Genomic DNA, 18,832 nt, shown 5'->3' with positions numbered 1-18,832 from the left:
AACATGGTGCAGATGGTCTGGTTCTTCTGGAAAACATATTTTAGCCTCATTACATAGCATTAATTGTGATTAAAAAATGTATTAGTCCTGTTACTGTTTCTCTGTAGTTTTATAATAAGTTATTATAAGAAATATGTATTAATAGCTTGCATGTGTGTGTATATATATATTATGGCATGCCGTTCAGGAAATTATTAAATATATAATGTGAATTTTGAGAATATTGAATGAAATCCTGAATATGTATATATTCAGGGTTCCTTCAATTTATTCAGGATTTCATTCCATATTCTCAAATTTCACATTATATATATAATAATTTCCTGAACGGCATGCCATAATATATATATATATATATATATTACATTTAAAATATTAAAATATTTAGTTGTGATTAATCGCATGATTGTCCATGATTAATCACGATTAATCGCAATTTTTCGTATTTAACACTTATCAACATGGGAGTTGACAAATATGCTTGCCTTATGTAAATGCATGTGTATATTTATTATTAGAAATCAATTAACGACACAAAACAATGACAAATATTGTCCAGAAACCCTCACGGGTACGGCATTTAGCATGAAAAAAATATATGCTCAAAACATAACATGGCTAACAGGCAACAACAGCTGTCAGTGTGTTAGTGTGCTGACTTCACTATGACTTGCTCCAAACTGCATGTGCTTATCATAAAGCGGGCATGTCTGTAAAGGGGAGACTCGTGGGTACCCATAGAACCCATTTTCATTCACATATCTTGAGGTCAGAGGTCAAGGGACCCCTTTGAAAATGGCCATGAAAGTTTAAACTTGCCAATATTTAGCGTAAGTTTGTAGCATCATTTGGCCTCCTTCCAGACAAGCTTGTATGACTGTTTGGTACCAATGGATTTCCTTAGTTTTTATAGTTTCATTCATCATTCTAGCTTTAAAAGTGAGCTCACTACAACCTCCGAAAGATCGATTGCGTTGATGTGTTAAAGAAATTAGTGGCGTTAAAAACGATTTTGTGTTAACGTGTTATTATTGTGTTAACTTTGACAGACCCAATATATCAAAATAGATCAAAATAGCATAATATATGAGCCTATATAATAATATAATATGATATACCTTAAAGCTATTTTAATTGAATTTATTTGGGACCATGTACAAAAACAATAATGTCAAGCAACGAGATGAGATGCTTTGCTTCTGATTTAGCTACTAGCTACTTACCACCTGTGGTCTCTGGGCAATTAGACCTACATTAATTAACTCATAATATAATGATTTACTATGTAACTCATTTGATTGTGGTTTATATTTCCTGTCAGATATTCCCTTTTGACACAGGGAGCATCAATTCTTACAGTGAGACCAACAGGAACAAAAACATATTGACAATTAAGAGAAGCTTTCTCTGGAAATAATTATCACTGCTGATCACATCTGACAGCAGGCATTGGATAACTTGCCATTGTGATCATTATGAATTTATTCCATGCTGTTAGTGGCCTCAACCACGGTGTTTAAAAATGCGTTGATAACATCTGACAGTCAGTTTCCTAAAAGTTACAAGACAAACAGATTGCACAGTGAAAGTTAACCTCAACCACATCAGTCCATGTGATCAGTAAAGCTTTACATGAAACCCACACTGACAAACAGCCTCCCATACGACTGCAGAGCTCAACATGTAGACAGACGACTGAAGCTGCAGACGAGTGGTGCATGATGAATACACTGCATCTCTGTGTTTACTGTTTATCAGTATTGTTGAGAACACAGGTCATACTTTTTTTTTTTTAAACCTAAGAATAATTTGAGCACAATAGTGAAATTGAAGAGATTGATTCTAAAATCACATCAGCTTACTGGAAGAAAAAAAAACACTCTCCTGACCTCTAGTGGAGCTGATGAGTAAAAACCAAACCAAAAGGGCCACGAGGAGAGGTTTGGCCCAGAGTTGTCCTCAACAATGCAGTTCAAACTGCATTATATTGTGTTATCTTATTTCTAAATTATTGTATATGTATATGTGTATGTATTGTATTGTTTGCTATGAATTATCATTTTTATTAAATAAAGAAAAACATGTATACATGACAACTCACATTCCATTGAGACTATATTAATTTTTAAGCTGCAGTTTAAAGTTTAACCTGAATTTCCCTCCAGGGATTAATAACGGTTCATCTTATCTTATCTTATCTTATCTTAACATGTCACATTCCTTTCACCAAGGTTTGAAAGAATTTACATATTGGCAATGTTTAGATTCTTTATTGTAGAACAATGCACAATATTTCCTAATTTCACCTCCTTGTTTATTTCGTCTATCGTCACTTATCAATAACTCATCAGATAACAACTTTGAAATCTTACATTTATATTATAATTCAGTGCTTGTCCTTGTTTAAGATAAGGGACAACATTTTGTTCATATATTCCTTACCCTTGAAACAAACAAATATAATGACTTGAAAAAAAACTATACTAATAAGCAATTTTCAAATCAATTAAAATTAATTTCTGAATGAATTCAAATAAACTACTCAAGGTACTGACTTTATGCGTGTAAACAATAAAAGAAAAAATCTAATCAACAATTTGGGCATTCAAAATATGCATTTAAATGAAAATAACAACGGCTAGCAAGCAAACTGTTCATGAGCATTTGGCGAATCAAAGCAGAACATTTTCAATAAAACTTGTCCCAGGCCGATCCACAGGATCAGGATAAGGGCAGATGCTTTTTAAATGGGTCAATATTGGCTATGTTAAGGTTGACCCATTTCCAAGCTCAGAAAATAAATAAAAAGTAATCAGCAGTTTCAGTTATGTGCATCAGGGTGCAATGAGATTAAAATGTCTATTTCAGCAACATTTTGCAGGTTAACCACACCTTAAAAGTGCTGGTATTTGAACTTTTGATTGTACTGGAGATAGAAATAGGCTGGCTAAACCCTGTCCAAAGCTTCCTGCTTAAACAGATCCCCAGTGGCACACCTCTTTCCATAAATATACAAAACATTATTGGACAGTCTATACAAAATATATGGATGCATTGAAAGGATTTATTTTTTGTTTTGATATAAAATGAATAAATGAATCTATTCCTAGTGAAGACCTATTCAGTTGTCAAACAGTTAAGGCTCCTGAAAACTTGGTTTCAAAATACATCCTAAGTAAATCCTGAGTAATAATAAATAGTCAAGACTAAATAAGCAACAATAAAATGTAAAGTTAAGAGAAAAACATCCTTAGATATTATTTATTAAGAGTCTAAACCTAAAAAACTCAACTCATCTGCTGTGTAGGTGTGGTTTGATAATTTGATGAGCAAATGACCCCACAACTGTCATCAGATTCTGATTTAAATGTTTTTAAATCCTGGTGAAAACGTGTTACATCACATTTTTACAACTGAGCCCCATCCACTTCAAACCAGTGAGAAGAACACAGAGAAAAACACAAATACAGAAATCTCTCATGTGAAATAATCAAAACTGTTCTAACTCTGGAAGAAAATTGTGTGTTCATGTAGGACTCCATTATTCATATTGACAAAATAGCTTTTCGTAGCATTTAAATTATGTATTTTACTGTGTGCACTGTGCAAAAATGGATAAAAAATGTCTCTGTTTTATACTTAATGTTATAGGATTCAAATCAAGATCAGGGGGGAAAAAACTGAGATTGGGACATCACTAAATTGAACAAAATTTCTCTCAGAATAAAATGCATTAAATACTGCAGTAAATGTCTTCATTGGAAGTTTATATTGAATTAAAGCATTGCCTCTGCTATACAGAAGAGCAGCGTCAATTCAAATATCATTCAATCCTTCAACCATAGGCAAAACCTAACATCTGCATCTAAAATAATATATGGTATCAACCATATGTCTACATAAGACTTAATAAGAGAAAATAAATCAACTTCAGCTTTCCATACCAGATCTCGGCGATGAGGTTCTGCTACACATTCTCATTCCCAACTCGTCAAATACCGCCTCTTGGTCAGTGCCCCTCGGCATCAGAGACCGATGTACGGGGTACCCCTCTTCTGTTACTGTTGGGTGTGTCAGGGACAGTGTGTCAATATATGCTTGTTACATGAATATTGTCAAAATATATCCAAAATCAAAATAAATTTCCATTTTCACAGGAAGTTAGGTTTAGGCAACACAACCATATAGTTAGGGTTAGATAACGTTTGTGGTTTACGTTAACTTCACTGACTAATGACTCACGTGACTGATGATCCCAACGAGTCACGTAACTAACGACTGACGTGATAAAATAAGTCACAATACTTTTAGTTTCACACGGAACATGAACAGTGGTCTCCTGTTTGAAAGTCTTGTGTTTGGTCTCTCATGGTATTAACACTACGTCACTTACTCCGACCGTCAAATAAAGCTGCGGGTGGGTTTACATTGGAGTTAGTTGAAAGCCCAGTCTGTCACATACTGTCGCTAAAATGTGCCTACATGTGTCGGTTTCCAACGCCGAGGGGCACTGCCCAATCGGCGGTTTCTGACGAGTTTGACGTGAGACTGGGTTGGGTTCTGAAACTCTCTTTTTCTGGTTCAATAAAGTGTTTACAAAAAGAAAAAATTGTGAGCTGATCGTCAGAGTTTTTGAAGACCACTTTGAGGCTTCTCTGGAGTCGACTCAGTTTTCTTTTTAAAAAGATTTTTGAGCTTTAAGGATTTCTTGCTCTTTTCCTTGTGCTTGTTCTTCTGATCTCCAGTCTCAGGGGGCGATGCAGGAGATGGTAAAGCAATCCTTGATGATGGCAATGGTGGCTCCACCTCCGCTGGCAGCATGCTCTGGGGCAGGTTGGGTGTTGAGGCAGAGAGGCCGGTTGGGGTAGCAGCCACAGAGTGGCAGGACTTCTCAAGGATCCCATCATACACGAGCTGGCTCAACGGGCCTGTGAAAAGATCTGTTGACGACTTCCATGGTACCTCGGAGGTTACCATGAGGTCCAACTGTCCAATTCGACCTGGATATGAACTTGATTCGGATGCTCCCAACTTCTCCCTCAGTGTTGACTGTTTAGGTATTTCCATTGGAACATCAACCCAGGAGATTTTTCCTGTGGGAGTGTCGACGGAAGTGTCAATGTCATCTCTTGGCATTCTTGGTATTCTCCTTCTGAGGGAACCAGCAGACATCTCAAGTTCATCTCTCAGTATCCTCCGACTTGTTGACGGTCCTAAACCAAACTCTTGCTTCTCTGGAGAGGACCTCGGATCCATAAGTGCTTCAAATCTCTCTCTGGGTGGCATTTTTATGGCAGCAGTATCTGTGCAATACTCCAGCTCATCTCTAGATATCTTTCTTGGTGGTGTTCTAGCATCCTCAACCATTTTGTCCATTGCTAATGCCTTCACAGAGGAATCGAGCTGGCAGTCTCCTTTATTCCATGGAAACTTTCTAGAGTCGAGGGACATTCCCATTGCATTTCTTGTCATTCTTCTGGATAATGAGTCGAACGGATGCTCAACATCATCTCGCATCATCTTTCTTGAGGCACTGTCCATTGAAGCCCCCATCATATCTCTTGATATCTTTCGACGTGCCACATTTGTTGTTGCTTCTAATTCATTCCAAAGCATCTTTCTCATATCCAGAGGTAAATCACTTCTTTCTCTGTATACATTCCTTGAAGCTGTATCCATCAAATCCCCTATTGTATCTCTCTCTATTTTCCTGGCTGGGAATTCTGCATCCAACTCATTGGAAAGCACCTTTCTAACTGCAACATCCATGGGAACTTCACTCCTGTCTCTGGATATCTTCCTTGATGTAGCCTCTATCAAAGACTCGTCTTTGGACATCTTCAAAGAAGGGGTTTCCAAAGAAGTATCCAACAATCTGTCTTTTGCTGTCTTTCTGCAGAAAACATCTGCACAAGCTTCAAGCTCTTCTACAGATGTTTTGTGAACTGGAGACTCAACAACAGCTTCTACTTCTTTACTCAAAGGCTTTGTAATGGAGCTGTCTGAAAACAGCTCAGTTTCATCCTGATAGAGCTTTTGAGAGGAAGCGTGAACACTAGGATTAGGGAACATTTTGCTGAGAGGAGGTGAAGTCATATATTCTGTGTCTGAGTACATCTCTTGGGAGTCTCTATTAGTGATAGAAATGAAAGAAAGAATAGGGGAAGGAGAGGACAAGGAAGGGAAGAAGGAAGAAATCAAGGAATGAACAAAGATTGTGTCACTGATAGACGGCGGTTTAGCACGAGCAGTGTGTAAAAACAAATTGGCCTCTAAAAATGGTGGGCAGGAAGACGTACTGTTTCTTTAGAGTTTTCAAGAAGAGCCCTTCTTCCTCGCAAGGGTATGGGGCTCGGATGGGGATAAGAAGGTCAGGGTCCGGGGACATCATGGCGGCTGGTAGCTGAGTGACGCCAGGACGACGTGACCGACACATGGTGGATCCCCGTGGTTGAGGAGAGCGCTTCAGTGGTGGAACTGGAACTGGAGGAAAGGCCAAAGATGAACCAATCAGCAAAACATCCATACATAACATAAGACAGTGCTGTAGCAATGATTATGTACCCCTAGTTTACGACCTTAAAGGTCTGATAACACCAGAAACTGGCACAGCACAATTTCTCCTTTAGCTTGCCAGCTAGCTAAGTCTCAGTCATTGTTAGCTCGACAGCTAACAGGACTGTGTCTGAAATCATTCACTCATTCACTACTCTCTACACCCTACTCACTATCTGTGTAAAGGTCTATATAGTGAGCTCATTGGCAAAATGAAAAAACACTTTCAGACACTACCCGGGTAATTTTCTCTGCGCCGTTAATCATTGCTGTTGCACAATTAAAACATGCCAGATCAACATCTGCTAGTAGACCATCCGTAATAAATACTGGATATGTGATAAATACATACTGTAGGCTATTTTGTTGAGTCGTCTCTTATCAAAATGCTCTGGGTGAATTTAAGTTCCCCCTTGGTAAGTAGTGATGCAGCGTATATGTCTAGGGCTTTTATTGTGAAAGGTAAGAATTAACGGCCATTGTGAATGTGGGGGCCATTAAGCGTATTTTCCAAAATTTATAAATACAAAGTACTTTGTGATTGTTTGTGTTGTGATGCTGTGATGCTCACATTAAAAATAGTATTTTCCCGCTACAACTCATTTGTCTCAATCGCGCTGCTCTCTTTCCTCTCGTCCGGCGGGCATTTTTCCTTCAGCGCAATGCATGATGGTATATAGTGCTCGATGAGTGACCATCATTGTCCACTACTTTTCACAATGCATTGTGGGATACTTTGAGTCCACTATAATAATTCTCACTATACATTTAGACAGCACTACAAAATGGCGAACTCACTAGTCCACTATATAGTGAGTAGTGAGTGATTTCAGCTAATAATTTCAGTTTTTTTAAAAAGATGTATTTTGTACCTTTGACTCCTGGTTCATAACAAACCATATCACTTGTGGAGCAGTTACAGGGTCCAGATTGATCATTTTATCCAATGGCAGATGTTTCCATACAGGCCAGTGAATGGTTTGATGAGCATGAATGTATGCAAATCACATGCCAGGGCCTCCGCAGTCACCAGATCTGAACACTTTGTGGACACTAACGGGGATTCAAATAAAGAACCAAAAAGTCCTCATTGCTGTTACTTACCTTGCATCTGTTGCAAGACTGGAGAAGCAGACTCTTCTAACAGATCCTCCATAGATCCATGGATGGAGCTGCTGCATGACCAAGATGGCTGGAGCACTCTGGGGAAGCCCAGGGGAATTGAGTCTGAGTAGAGCTGAGCAGTGAGGTTTGCCAGGCCAGGATTCCTAATGATGGGGAGGCCACAGATGCGCTCTATCTGCTGCCAGCGTTGGAGGCGCTCCCGTAGGCAGGCTGTTACTTCACACAAGGCATTCCTTTGGGATATACAAAGACCTTTGTGACATTATGTTACATTACTGTGGCAGACATAAAGAAAACTTGCACAAGTCATTTTGTGACTCACTTTGCCTCCAGGATCTTGTGGTCAACTTGGTCTAGAGAGGAGCTGTGGGCGACATGGAGAGTCCCGAACACAGAACTCCTCTTCTTCTTAATCTTCTCTGCCTGCAAGGAAATACAAGTGCATGTCAGTTGATGAACAAGTATGTAGGTGTTAGAAATTATAAACATTTTGGGTAACACTTCATTTTACAGGTCCGTAAATGTCATGGTAATTAGGTGATAATTGGCAAGTAACCTATTTGAAATTTCTTTGGAATTACTGCCAAATTACCCCAATATTTACCTCACAATTAATCGAAAATTACTTTGTTTAGCTGCCTTGACTTGGGACTTGACTCTGGACTTTTATTATTATTATTTTAGATCTATTATAAACATTATTTAATAATTATATTTCGCTATTTCCCAATCAGCAGTAATAAATAGCTGGTAATTTATTAATACATTCCAGGAGTTTTGGTTTTCCACTTCTGATGAAGAGCAGCGCACAGCCGCAGCTTCTCAAGCCTAAGGGCCCTATTTTAACAATTGTATAATATCTTAGCATATAATCATTAAATAATGTTTACAATAAAGTAATTTTCGATACATTTTGAGGTAAATATTTGGGTAATTTGGCAGTAATTCCAAAGAAATTTAAAATAGGGTACGTTTTAATCATCACCTAATTACCATGACATTTGCGGACCTGTAAAATGAAGTTTTACCAAAATTTTGCAATTACTTGCTTACGTATCCAGTGCAGTCACTCTAAATATCACTAGTGTGTTCTTTTTGTGTGTCCCCCTTTTTTCATGCATTACCTCTTCCTTGGCGATCGCAAGCTGTAACTCTGCTCTGTGCTTCTTGACATTGTAGTACTGGACCTCCACCTCATGTGTCAGCTGCAACCACATCTGGAGGGCCTCTGAGGCATTCGAGCTAGCCTGCATGTCCTTCTCCGCCTGCTTCAGTGCTCCACGGACCTGAGGGGAGGGCATCGGTCAAATGTTAGAGATCAGACGAACTGTTGAAAACTGCTGTTAAAGCTTAAACCATTTCCATGAAACTTTCCAAATGATAGCGAGGATGACGAGCATCTAGTGCAGCATTCCTCTAGTTGTGTGTCTACCTGCACCAGCATTTCCTCTGCATATCGGAGGCGGCTGAGCTCGCTGACGGCTCCCTGCCTCAGTTCGTGCAGGCGGTAAGCCTCCTCCTGCGCCCCCATGATCTCATCCCTCATCTTCTCCTCCAGGTTCTGTTTCTCCTCGGCGACGTTACGTTTTTCCTCCTGTGCTCGCTCCAGTCTGAGAAAGTGAAGAGTTTTTAGTGCGATCAAACAAAACAAAGTCAATTCAATAATGTACAGTAAGTGAGAGAGACACTGATAACTGAACGCTTACTGTTCCTGCATATCTATGAGGCTCTGTTCAGCCCTCTGCAGACTCTCCAAATCTTTTATCATCCTGGCTAAGTGGACTTTACTGGCTTTGCTCTGGACCGTGGCAAACCAGCAGCCTCCAACTCCCATCACCACCGATACAATGAGCAGCAGGTCCTTCATGTAGTTGTGAGGGGGACCTGTGGTGCAATGGATGGTCATGATTATTAATGGTGGACGGATCATTAAAGGATAGTTTGGGTGTTTTGAAGTGGGGTTGTATGAGGTACTTATCCATAGTAGGTGTATTACTAACAGTTTGGAGAAGCAGACAGGAGTACCGACACAAAAGCAAAGCAATGTGCTGCTGTGGACAGGAGCGCAGCAGCAAAACTTATTTTAGCCACCTACTGTAAAAGAAAAGCCCACAGTTTAGGTGTACGCTATGTTTAAAATATTTTCACCACTTTATCTTGCCGTCAGACAGCCCTTTCCTTCTCCTTTCCGACGGGGAACTGAACTATATTCTAGAATAAAATATTCTAAATATAGTGTACACTGAAACTAATATTGATTATTGTATGTGGGCGTTTCTTTTAGGTGGTTAAAATATGTTTTGCTGCCGGCCCCGTACACAGCAGTATATTGCTTTGCTCCGATGTCAGTACTCCTGCCTGTTTCTCCAAATTGGGGGCGTGCCGACCATCATCTACTGTAGGTAATACACTGACTATGGATAAGTACCTCATACAACCACACTTCAAAAACACTCAAACTATCCCTTTAATGCATCATAGATGATGGGATGGTAAAGAGTCGTTCTAATGACACATAAAGCTAGCAACACAAACTAACACCTTGCATTTTTCCATTGACAAAATGCCCCTTAAAACCTGTGCACACCCACCCATGCTGGAGCTTTCTTGGATAAACAACACAATGGGAGCAACTAGTCATTTTAATACTGGATAAATCTGAGGAAACTGGGAGAGTTGGTAGGTGTGCAAGCTAAAGAGGCAAGTAGGCAGAACAGGAACAGATACACTAAAGAGACATCAGAGCAGGGTGAGGGAATAGGGTGAGGACTTGTCCTTACGTGTAGGCGGTCCAAACAGAACAACATCCAGAGCTTTGATGTTGAGCTTCTGTTTGTCTCTCTGGTCCTGAACCCTCAGATGGCCACTCAGGAATGATGGCTCATTGACTGCAATCCTGCACACAAGTTCAGCGTGTTGATATGACTCCTCACGACAACTGGCTTGTTTTTACAACAGCACACAAGAGACTTAGTCTCAGTTAACTTCATTGGATATCCTCACCTTGGGAGTGTGTTTCCATTGACCTTAAAGTCCTTAAAGTTCCTTTCATACTGGGGCAACTCAACAAAATCCTTCAGCCAGCGAACCACGTCATCTTGAGTCCAATTATGTACTGAGAAGTGAGACAAGATAGATAGATAGATATACTTTATTGTCATTGTCATTGAAAACAACGAAAAACAGTTTAGCAGCTCTTTGCAGTGAAAAACAAACATTAAAACATTCAGTCACAAGTAGAACAATAAATAAGTGGATCATCATAAAGTGCAAATTATGGTTCAGCAGCTAGTGTCCTCAGCCTTTGGGGGGTGGGGGGGTTCTACAAGGAAATAGACAAAGTGAGACAAAGTAGAGTTGGACACCTTGGAACACACACACTTTCTCCCTCTCTCTCATCAGCCCGTTCTCATTCCCAGTGCGTCACATACTGACGCTTTGTCGTCGGTGTTCAATACTGGGCTTTCCATTAACTACAATGTAAACACTTTCGCGGCAACAGTAAACACTCAGAGAAAGTGACGTAGTTTAAAGAGCGAAAGAGACACACAGGGCGGGTGGGAGGGGAGGTGGATGAGTCCAATAAACACAAATCTTCCATCAAGGAGACCACTGTTTGTGTCCACTGTGTTAAGTTTCACTTTCACTTTACAATCAGTTGATCGTTCGTGTCCTATGTTCACAACGTCCAGTCACAGTTTTACTGTACAAACGTAGTAGTTTTAAGCCAAACCCTGTTTTTTTTTTTCCTAAACTTAACTAAGTGGTTTTGTTCCCTTAACCTAAGCAACTGTTTTTGTTTAATTCACAACATTAAGCACGTATTTAAGCACTGCAACCGAAAAGTGACGCCGAGGGGTCTGACAAAGCGTCAGTATGTAACAATTTGGGATCAAGCCCCTAGGAAGAGCGCCGGGTTTAATGCAAACTTTTGTAGTGGCCAAACGGTGGTACTTCAACTTCCATGTCCGTCACGTGATGCCATTGGGCCCAAAAATACTTTTTCCCATAGACTTACAATCGGAAAGAGACGTCTGTAACTCTGCAGATCTTTTTTTTTTTTAGGTAAATCAACTTCCCAGTACGAACAGTCTAATAGCCCTTATTTAAATCATTAGGTTCTAAAAGTTGTAAAATGCACTAATAGCTGAATCCAGAGTTATTTCCCTTCCTCCGACCCAGACCAAGCCTGGAGCGAGGGCTGGGAGGCAGAGTTAAAGGAAACGCAACTGCACCTGCTCTATGGGCCCAATGACTGCGGGAGATCGCCGGATAATCCGGGTACTTTGTCACTCGGCAGTCGAGCCATTTTGGCTTCATGCGCCACTGAGCAACTCTCATAGGAATGAACAGGAACCCGCCTACGACGCTGTATCCACTTCACTTTATACATCCATAGTTGGGATGAGAACGTGTTGCTCTCACACAAACACACACACACCTTCAGACGACTTCCAGCCCCTCCAGAGCTCCTCGATTGTGATGTGTTGGTCTTCTCTGTGCAGGTGGATGTGTTTGTTGGTCTGCTGCTGCTTCATGTCCTCAGTGATGAACTGCGAAAGACGGAGACGGACAGAAGGAAGAAGTGAAAATAAAGAGCGAGTTTAGGGGTCACGAAGCACATAACATTAGCTGAGCACAAACCCATAGACATATATTCATAGACGCCACATTGGACGTCAACATGGGCGCCATATTGGACAGGGCAAGACTGGCCTGTGACCCTATACAAGTGAACGGGGGAGCTGCCGTTTTTTCTGGATAAAAAGCACTATAACATCTACATTTCTCAACTGCTTTCAACGAGTTGTTATTATATTAAAGGATTTATGATCTATACGGTCTTGCCAGGTCCAACATGGCGCCCACATTGACGTACGATCCAGGAGTCAATGCGGCGTCTTTGTATATATGTCTATGCACAAACCTCTCTGTCCAAAATAAATAGAACATGTTGCAGTGTGTTATATACAGTACTTGGATTTCAATCTAGGAATAAAGAGTGTGTTTTGAGTCTGTATTCATTTAGAGTGCATGCAGAAGCATGAGTGTGTATTGCAAACAAGTGTGTGTGCATGTCAGTGCTGTCTTGGAATGTGTCCTTGGCTGTAAACGGAGACTTCATATGATGGCGAGAGGAATCTTGGGGCTGTGTTCGGATGAGCCCAGAACAACCCCCCCCCTCCTGAAGTCTCTATGGCAACCGCAACCCGAGCCCCTGGATACCGTACCCCTGAACTGCATACTAGAAGTCTGGATTTACTACCAATGTCACATACATACAACTAGACACTCAAACACTCCCTGGACAAAATACGTATTCACTCTGGATATCATTTACTCTGAAATATTACACTCAAAAAACAAGCTTTTACATGCAGTAAATATGCCTTTATTCACACGTACCGAGCCATATGCAGAGATGAACGACTCGTCACTTGTTGATGACTTAATTAAATATGTGTGTTGTTTTTTAAAAAATATATCACATAAGATATCAGATAAACGTCTCAAACCTTGCTATGCAACATCATTTTGGAATATTTATTTATAATTATTTCACCATTAGCGTGTATTTTGTTTGTTTTATCCATGGATTTTCATTTGATTAACATTAATAATAATAATAGTAATTAATTTAATTTATATAGCACACTTTAAAATACAGATACATCTTAAGGTGCTTCACAACAAGGGCACAACAATCACAAGACGTTAAGACAATTTACACAACAAACATGCGATTAAAAGCGTCAAAATAGGACGAATAAAATTAGAGACAATTTACTTAAGTTAAAAGCAACTAAAAATACTATCAAATCATAGTTATTATAAAACCCTAGGGGAAAGCTAAAAACAGCAAGTGAGTCTGAGGCTCTAGTTGTGCCTGGGAGCTGGTTACACAACAACAAATACAAATAACTGAAGTTTGATATTGATACTATTTAGTAGAACGTATTGCACCACTGAGGCGAGCAATGTAGCTTTTCAAGTTGTTTGTCACAACAAAGCTATAAGAAACAGGCTAATTATAAAGGAAGCTGAAATCAGGAAACATTCAAAGGACTTACTCTGTTAAGTAAGACTATGAAGGTCACCAGTGTTGCAGTATTCTATTAGTGCAAACCAATTTTGTCACTGAGCCAAAAGCAAAGTTATACCGTTGCTATCCTTGAAGTAACACTTGACTCTTCCAACAGCCGGGACACCTGTTGTTGCACTGCTTAACCATGTCTGTCTCATGCAAGAACATGCACGCACAAGGCTTTACAACAGCTAAGGAAATGGGGGTAAACATTTTGTGAAGGGCGATTTTCGTACCTCCACACTTTCCTCCACCTCGATCCCTCCGTCTTGGTCATCGTCCATCATCTGATGGATGCTCCGCAGGGCCTCCAGGCTGTAGCGATCCGCCTCGCTCATACATGGTGGATACACCACCATGCAGGGGTCTACATGGGTCAGGAAGGGAGTGACATTATATCAGTTATTATCACAACTTATCCATCATTTGTTCATTAATGCAGCTCAGCTGTTTGGCTCATCTGATCTGTAGATCGAGCACCTCCTTTTGTATGTTCAGATACAAGAAAAGATCATCTCTTTTTCTCAGTACTGATTGTGATTCTTTAGGTTATACATGGAATGCACATTCCCATTTGCAGGAGCAACAGAAATGAAGTGTGCACAATTACTTATTAATTCATCTCTGCTACTGTGCATCAGAAAAGTCTCCTCTTTTTGCCTCTACAAAATTTTAACATGTCAACAAAAAAAACTTGGCCACGGTTCCTCTTAAAATACAAAAAGGTTTGGACTAGCAATTATTAATTGCATTTTTATGAAAATGAATTATGCAGGTTGTTAGCCTAATGGTTAAGACTCAAGACTTAAGACATATATAAACGTTAACATCCCCAACGTGACTCTGGACAGGGACGTTTATTAGAGCTTAAAATGGCTCCAAAATATATTTTAAATGAATTATTTAATAACAATGAAAGTACAATTATTTCATGTACTGTTTTAAGCAAACATGGACAATGAACTAACTTTATAATCAGTAGAGTCCATTTGACAAAACAATCTCACCTCGAGATGCATTCAGTACCTACTCATACGATTTGTTCGACTGATCGATTGATTTAATCGACAGATCTGTAAATCTGATTTGCATGATTTATGATTGTTTCTCCACAAAGAATCACACAAAAAGCAGCACTTTAAATCTCGTGTTTACCAGAGATGTGCCACATTTCTTGGAAATAAGTCATTCAGCATGAAAAATGCATAACAAATGACTAATCAACTAAAGAAATCTTAGTCGACGAAGACCTAAACGATCGATAAGTCGACCAAATGACTAAGAGGGGGCAGCCCTACTACATGGTCCTTGCACTGCTGTTTCCAACATAAAAAATAATATAATACATCACATTGACCAGTCTTTTCATCAGTCACTCAAAGCATTTTAACAACTATTATCAAGGAGAGAGTTACAGTTTAAAACCTTTTCAAGATTAGCGTCATATCAGAGCCTGGTGTCAGTCTGCAGCATGGCTTTCATTTACTTCTCATGTTATTTAATTTAAGGTTTGATAAAAGGAGGTGGACACCACTGAACCAAGAGACTGACTACTGCTTGTATAAGTGCCTATAGATCATGGGTACTAAAGCCGACTTTTACAGTTACAGTTTTAACCAACTGTGAATAGGCAACACATATTGCCACTGACAACACAAAAATAAAACATGTTTGTTCCAACTGGAAGAGCTTCCAAGGAGTTTGACCAGTGAGTTTGAGCATAAACCTTTAACTCTAGAACATTACAAGACAATGTGTGCCAAAGGGTCACATGCCAGCGAGGACTCTGGAGTATAATACGGTAGGACTAATACAGGAGAAGATGAGTCACAGCTCTCCGTCATCGCCGCCATACTGAGTCAGAGCCCTGTTTTGTCTCTGTGACGGTGTGTTTTGGTGTTCCAAGGAGCTGAGGGGTCAAAGGTCGACTAGTCGAACCCACTATTAAAGCCAGCTCCAGAATCATTAGCTGCTCTCCGCCCACACAAAAAAACTAAAGCTATGGGGAAAAGAGACTTCTGGGAAAAAAGTGAATTCATATTTCTCAGTGTTCTGACGTTAATCATCAGAACAAAACTATTGACATTAATCTCAGAGGTAATAGCATCTTTTTCATGTGGTACATATCCTCGTATAACCAGCCAAAGTTAAAAAAAAAACGAGGAGGAGTATGCTAGAGCTAGAGCTGGATGATGCTGTGAAATGGACCACTAGACTGCAAGATGCTGCATGCTTGGAGAAGCACAATAAAAAGCACATAAACTGAACATAAGGGGACTAAATGGCTCAAAATAATTCAGTGTATGTAGGTTTCATGACAGATGTGAGTGGCTCTTTTGTAGATAGTTATTTGGCCTGGTAATACATAGTTAAAATACTTCACAATCTGTTGTTTCGACTGGAAGTGGTCAGTATCTTAAGACCTTTGGGAGTAATTATCTCCATGAATTGATCCGTGTGCCTCTGCTGCTTCCCACAGCCAGGCAAGGAGATGTATACAAATAAGACATTGATCCCCTGGTTGTTGATGAAACTTGCATTTCTCAACAGTGAGGAGACCTCCCAGCTGGGTGGACTATCAAATATCAACGGTGTATGCAAAGACCCTCTGAAAAGTGTGTGTGTGTGTGTGTGTGTTATCTGTGTCCCTGTGGGACCTCCACATAGACTATGACCTGAGTTTAACTCCACAGGTGAATGAAACTGTTGGAGTCCTGGGCACACGACTGTAGCACAAAGCAGCTAGATTAACTTGTGAGGTTACACTTTTGTAATGAAAAAAAACTGAAAAAGTCCTGCAAGACTTAGAGTATGATGATTTTTATTATTATTATTATTATTTAATGAGAAATTAAAGGTTCTTGTTACCTAAATGTCTTTTTGGCTGAAAAAATAAATGTTACCAATAGGTTTTCTGATAAAGTGAGCTTCTCTCTCTCTGCCTGTGGAATAATAGTGCCTTAAAATGAGACAGCTCACTCTATAGTTCAGTTTCACCAAAAGTGAATAAATGGCCTTAAAAACAAGGTAATTCTGTCAAGTCAAGTCAAAAAAATAAATTAATAAATAAATAAATAAACACTTTCAGAAACCATGAATGGTTCAAATGTTTTCGAATGGGACCTTGTGCAAAGAAAGGTAACACTTCATTCTACAGGTCCACAAATGTCATGGTAACTAGGTGATAATTAGCAAGTAACCTATTTAGTAACTTATTACCCCAATATTAACCTCAAAATGTATCAAAAATTACTTTATTATAAAAATAATTTAATAATTATATGCTAAAATAGCATATGATCGTTCAAATACAACAGAAGATACTTCTGATCAGGCACAAATCTCACCATTGTGTGACTTATTGTCTACACAAATGTAAACTTGTAGCTAATGTCATGACTGAAATTTCGAATTTGCTAATTATTATCTATTTATCAGCAGACATGGAAATAAAGCATATCAATTAACTTTGTATTCTAAATTCTTAAATAAATTATCAGCTATTGGGAAATAGCGAAATATAATGATTAAATAATGTTTATAAGAAAGTAATTTTCAATCAATTTTGAGGTAAATATTGGGGTAATTTGGCAGTAATTCCAAAGAAATTTCAATAAGCTACTAGTTAATTATCATCCCAATTACCATGAAATTTGCAGACCTGTAAAATGAAGTGTTACCCACAGAAAATAGACAAATTGTAGTGTTTATCATTAAAATGCAAAATTAGAACAAAAATCAATCACAAATCACAAAAAAATGCATTTGGAAAGCAAATGTCAGCACAGACGCATGACAGACAGTCTGTCATTCTCAGCAGTGCCAATGTGCAAATGTGTGTTTGATTCAGTCTCTCCTGTGTTATTATACCTGTCGGGTCGAAGCCTGGGAAGGTGAATCCCTGCAGGTCTCCGGCGCCTTGTGCGGCCACAAAGAGCGCAGCGGGGAAAACCAGGAGCAGGAGAGGAGGCAGAGGCAGCATTTCAGATCCAATAGATTATATTGTCGCCCAGAGTTGTAAAAAAACTCTTCAAAAACAGGTGGAGAAAGAACACACACGGTGCCAACCACCAGTGTAAAGTGTTGAGCGACCTGTGTTGCTATTCCAGCCACAAGAGAGATGAAACCAGACAAGCTCGATGATGCAACTGGAAAGAGCACAAAAAGTTCCAACACAAAAATACTCCAAAACGTGGGCGATATGGTATTCCGGCGAAAGAAAACAGCAGATAATGCTATTATAAATCCACACTTGGCCTAATAAAAAGTTTGGATAAAAAAGTCCAGAGGCTCATCCATCATTAATAAAAAAAAAATCCAGTTTAAAATCATTAAAATCCACAGTGCCCAAACGGATCTCGATTTTAAACTCTCTTTTTAAGTCAAATATTGTTTCAATAGGAAGCCTATAATCCTGCTCAGGATTGCAGGCTGCTTCTCTGCTCCTCGTGTCCAGTTGGAGTCTGTTTTGGTGAGCCAGATGATCTTTACTTGTCCAGTTCCCTGTTCTCTCTACTGTCACCCCTTTCCCAAAAGAGACGTTGAGATGGGACGCTCTTTACGCAGAACTGAGCACCTGCCCAACCCTTCCCCTCTCTCTCTCTCTCTCTCTCTCTCTCTCTCTCTCTAGCAACAGGGCCTCTCACACTTCATTATGTTTCCCAACCCACCCACCACCACCCCCAACCCAGCACATGGAGCCACAGCGTTGATCCAGTGACCTTAATATGCAGTTTTTTTGGATAGACATCATCTGTCATTTGTAACAGAACTGAGTTTATAATCCACAATCTGGACACGTAAAACTAACAGAAACAGTCACTCATAACAGATGATTACTGATCAATTAAAACCCTCTTACACCTCTCTATGGGAAATGAGATCAAGACTATCACGCCAGGAATAGCACGTCATATGTCACCGTCACGGTCAGGCAGTCTGGGTCGGACAGTTGTGTATCCATGTTCACGGATCTCCGAAGCTATGTGGATGGACTTAGTCAATGTTTGTACACCTGTTCGCGAGGTTTTGTAACGTCTATCTATATGTGGCTTATTGCGATTTCTT

At 39.6% G+C, this 18,832-nt stretch overlaps 1 protein-coding gene across 2 annotated transcripts; it reads right to left on the bottom strand.

The window, feature by feature from the left end:
* Positions 1–1,782: 1,782 nt before the first annotated feature.
* stim2a (tromal interaction molecule 2a) lies at positions 1,783–18,342 on the bottom strand. Of its 2 annotated transcripts, none has more exons than XM_037764918.1 (12): positions 17,636–18,342; positions 14,002–14,132; positions 12,122–12,233; positions 10,684–10,795; positions 10,461–10,576; positions 9,387–9,564; positions 9,113–9,290; positions 8,805–8,966; positions 8,003–8,103; positions 7,660–7,913; positions 6,300–6,483; positions 1,783–6,130 (listed from the first exon to the last, which is right to left on the bottom strand). In XM_037764918.1, exons 1-12 carry the CDS (start codon positions 17,745–17,747, stop codon positions 4,624–4,626), a joined length of 3,147 nt encoding a protein of 1,048 aa, XP_037620846.1. In that variant the 5' UTR covers positions 17,748–18,342; the 3' UTR covers positions 1,783–4,623. The 2 variants fall into 2 exon arrangements, with proteins under 2 accessions (XP_037620846.1, XP_037620847.1); XM_037764919.1 differs by having other exon boundaries at positions 1,783–4,061; positions 17,636–18,339.
* Between the last annotated feature and the right edge of the window lie 490 nt (positions 18,343–18,832).

Source organism: Sebastes umbrosus, chromosome 3 (genome assembly GCF_015220745.1).
Source record: "Sebastes umbrosus isolate fSebUmb1 chromosome 3, fSebUmb1.pri, whole genome shotgun sequence".
Lineage (NCBI taxonomy): Eukaryota > Metazoa > Chordata > Actinopteri > Perciformes > Sebastidae > Sebastes > Sebastes umbrosus.
This window is presented reverse-complemented; position numbering and strand designations above follow the sequence as displayed.

Bases quoted from the DNA above. Each gene is read 5' to 3' on its own strand.
- stim2a (XM_037764918.1), bottom strand. From the start codon at position 17,747: ATGCTGCCTCTGCCTCCTCTCCTGCTCCTGGTTTTCCCCGCTGCGCTC. The intron at 9,291-9,386 runs GTAAGCGTTCAG...TCACTTTCTCAG, and splicing joins CTCATAGATATGCAGGAACA to ACTGGAGCGAGCACAGGAGG. The intron at 6,131-6,299 runs GTACGTCTTCCT...TATCACTAATAG, and splicing joins TTGAAAACTCTAAAGAAACA to AGACTCCCAAGAGATGTACT.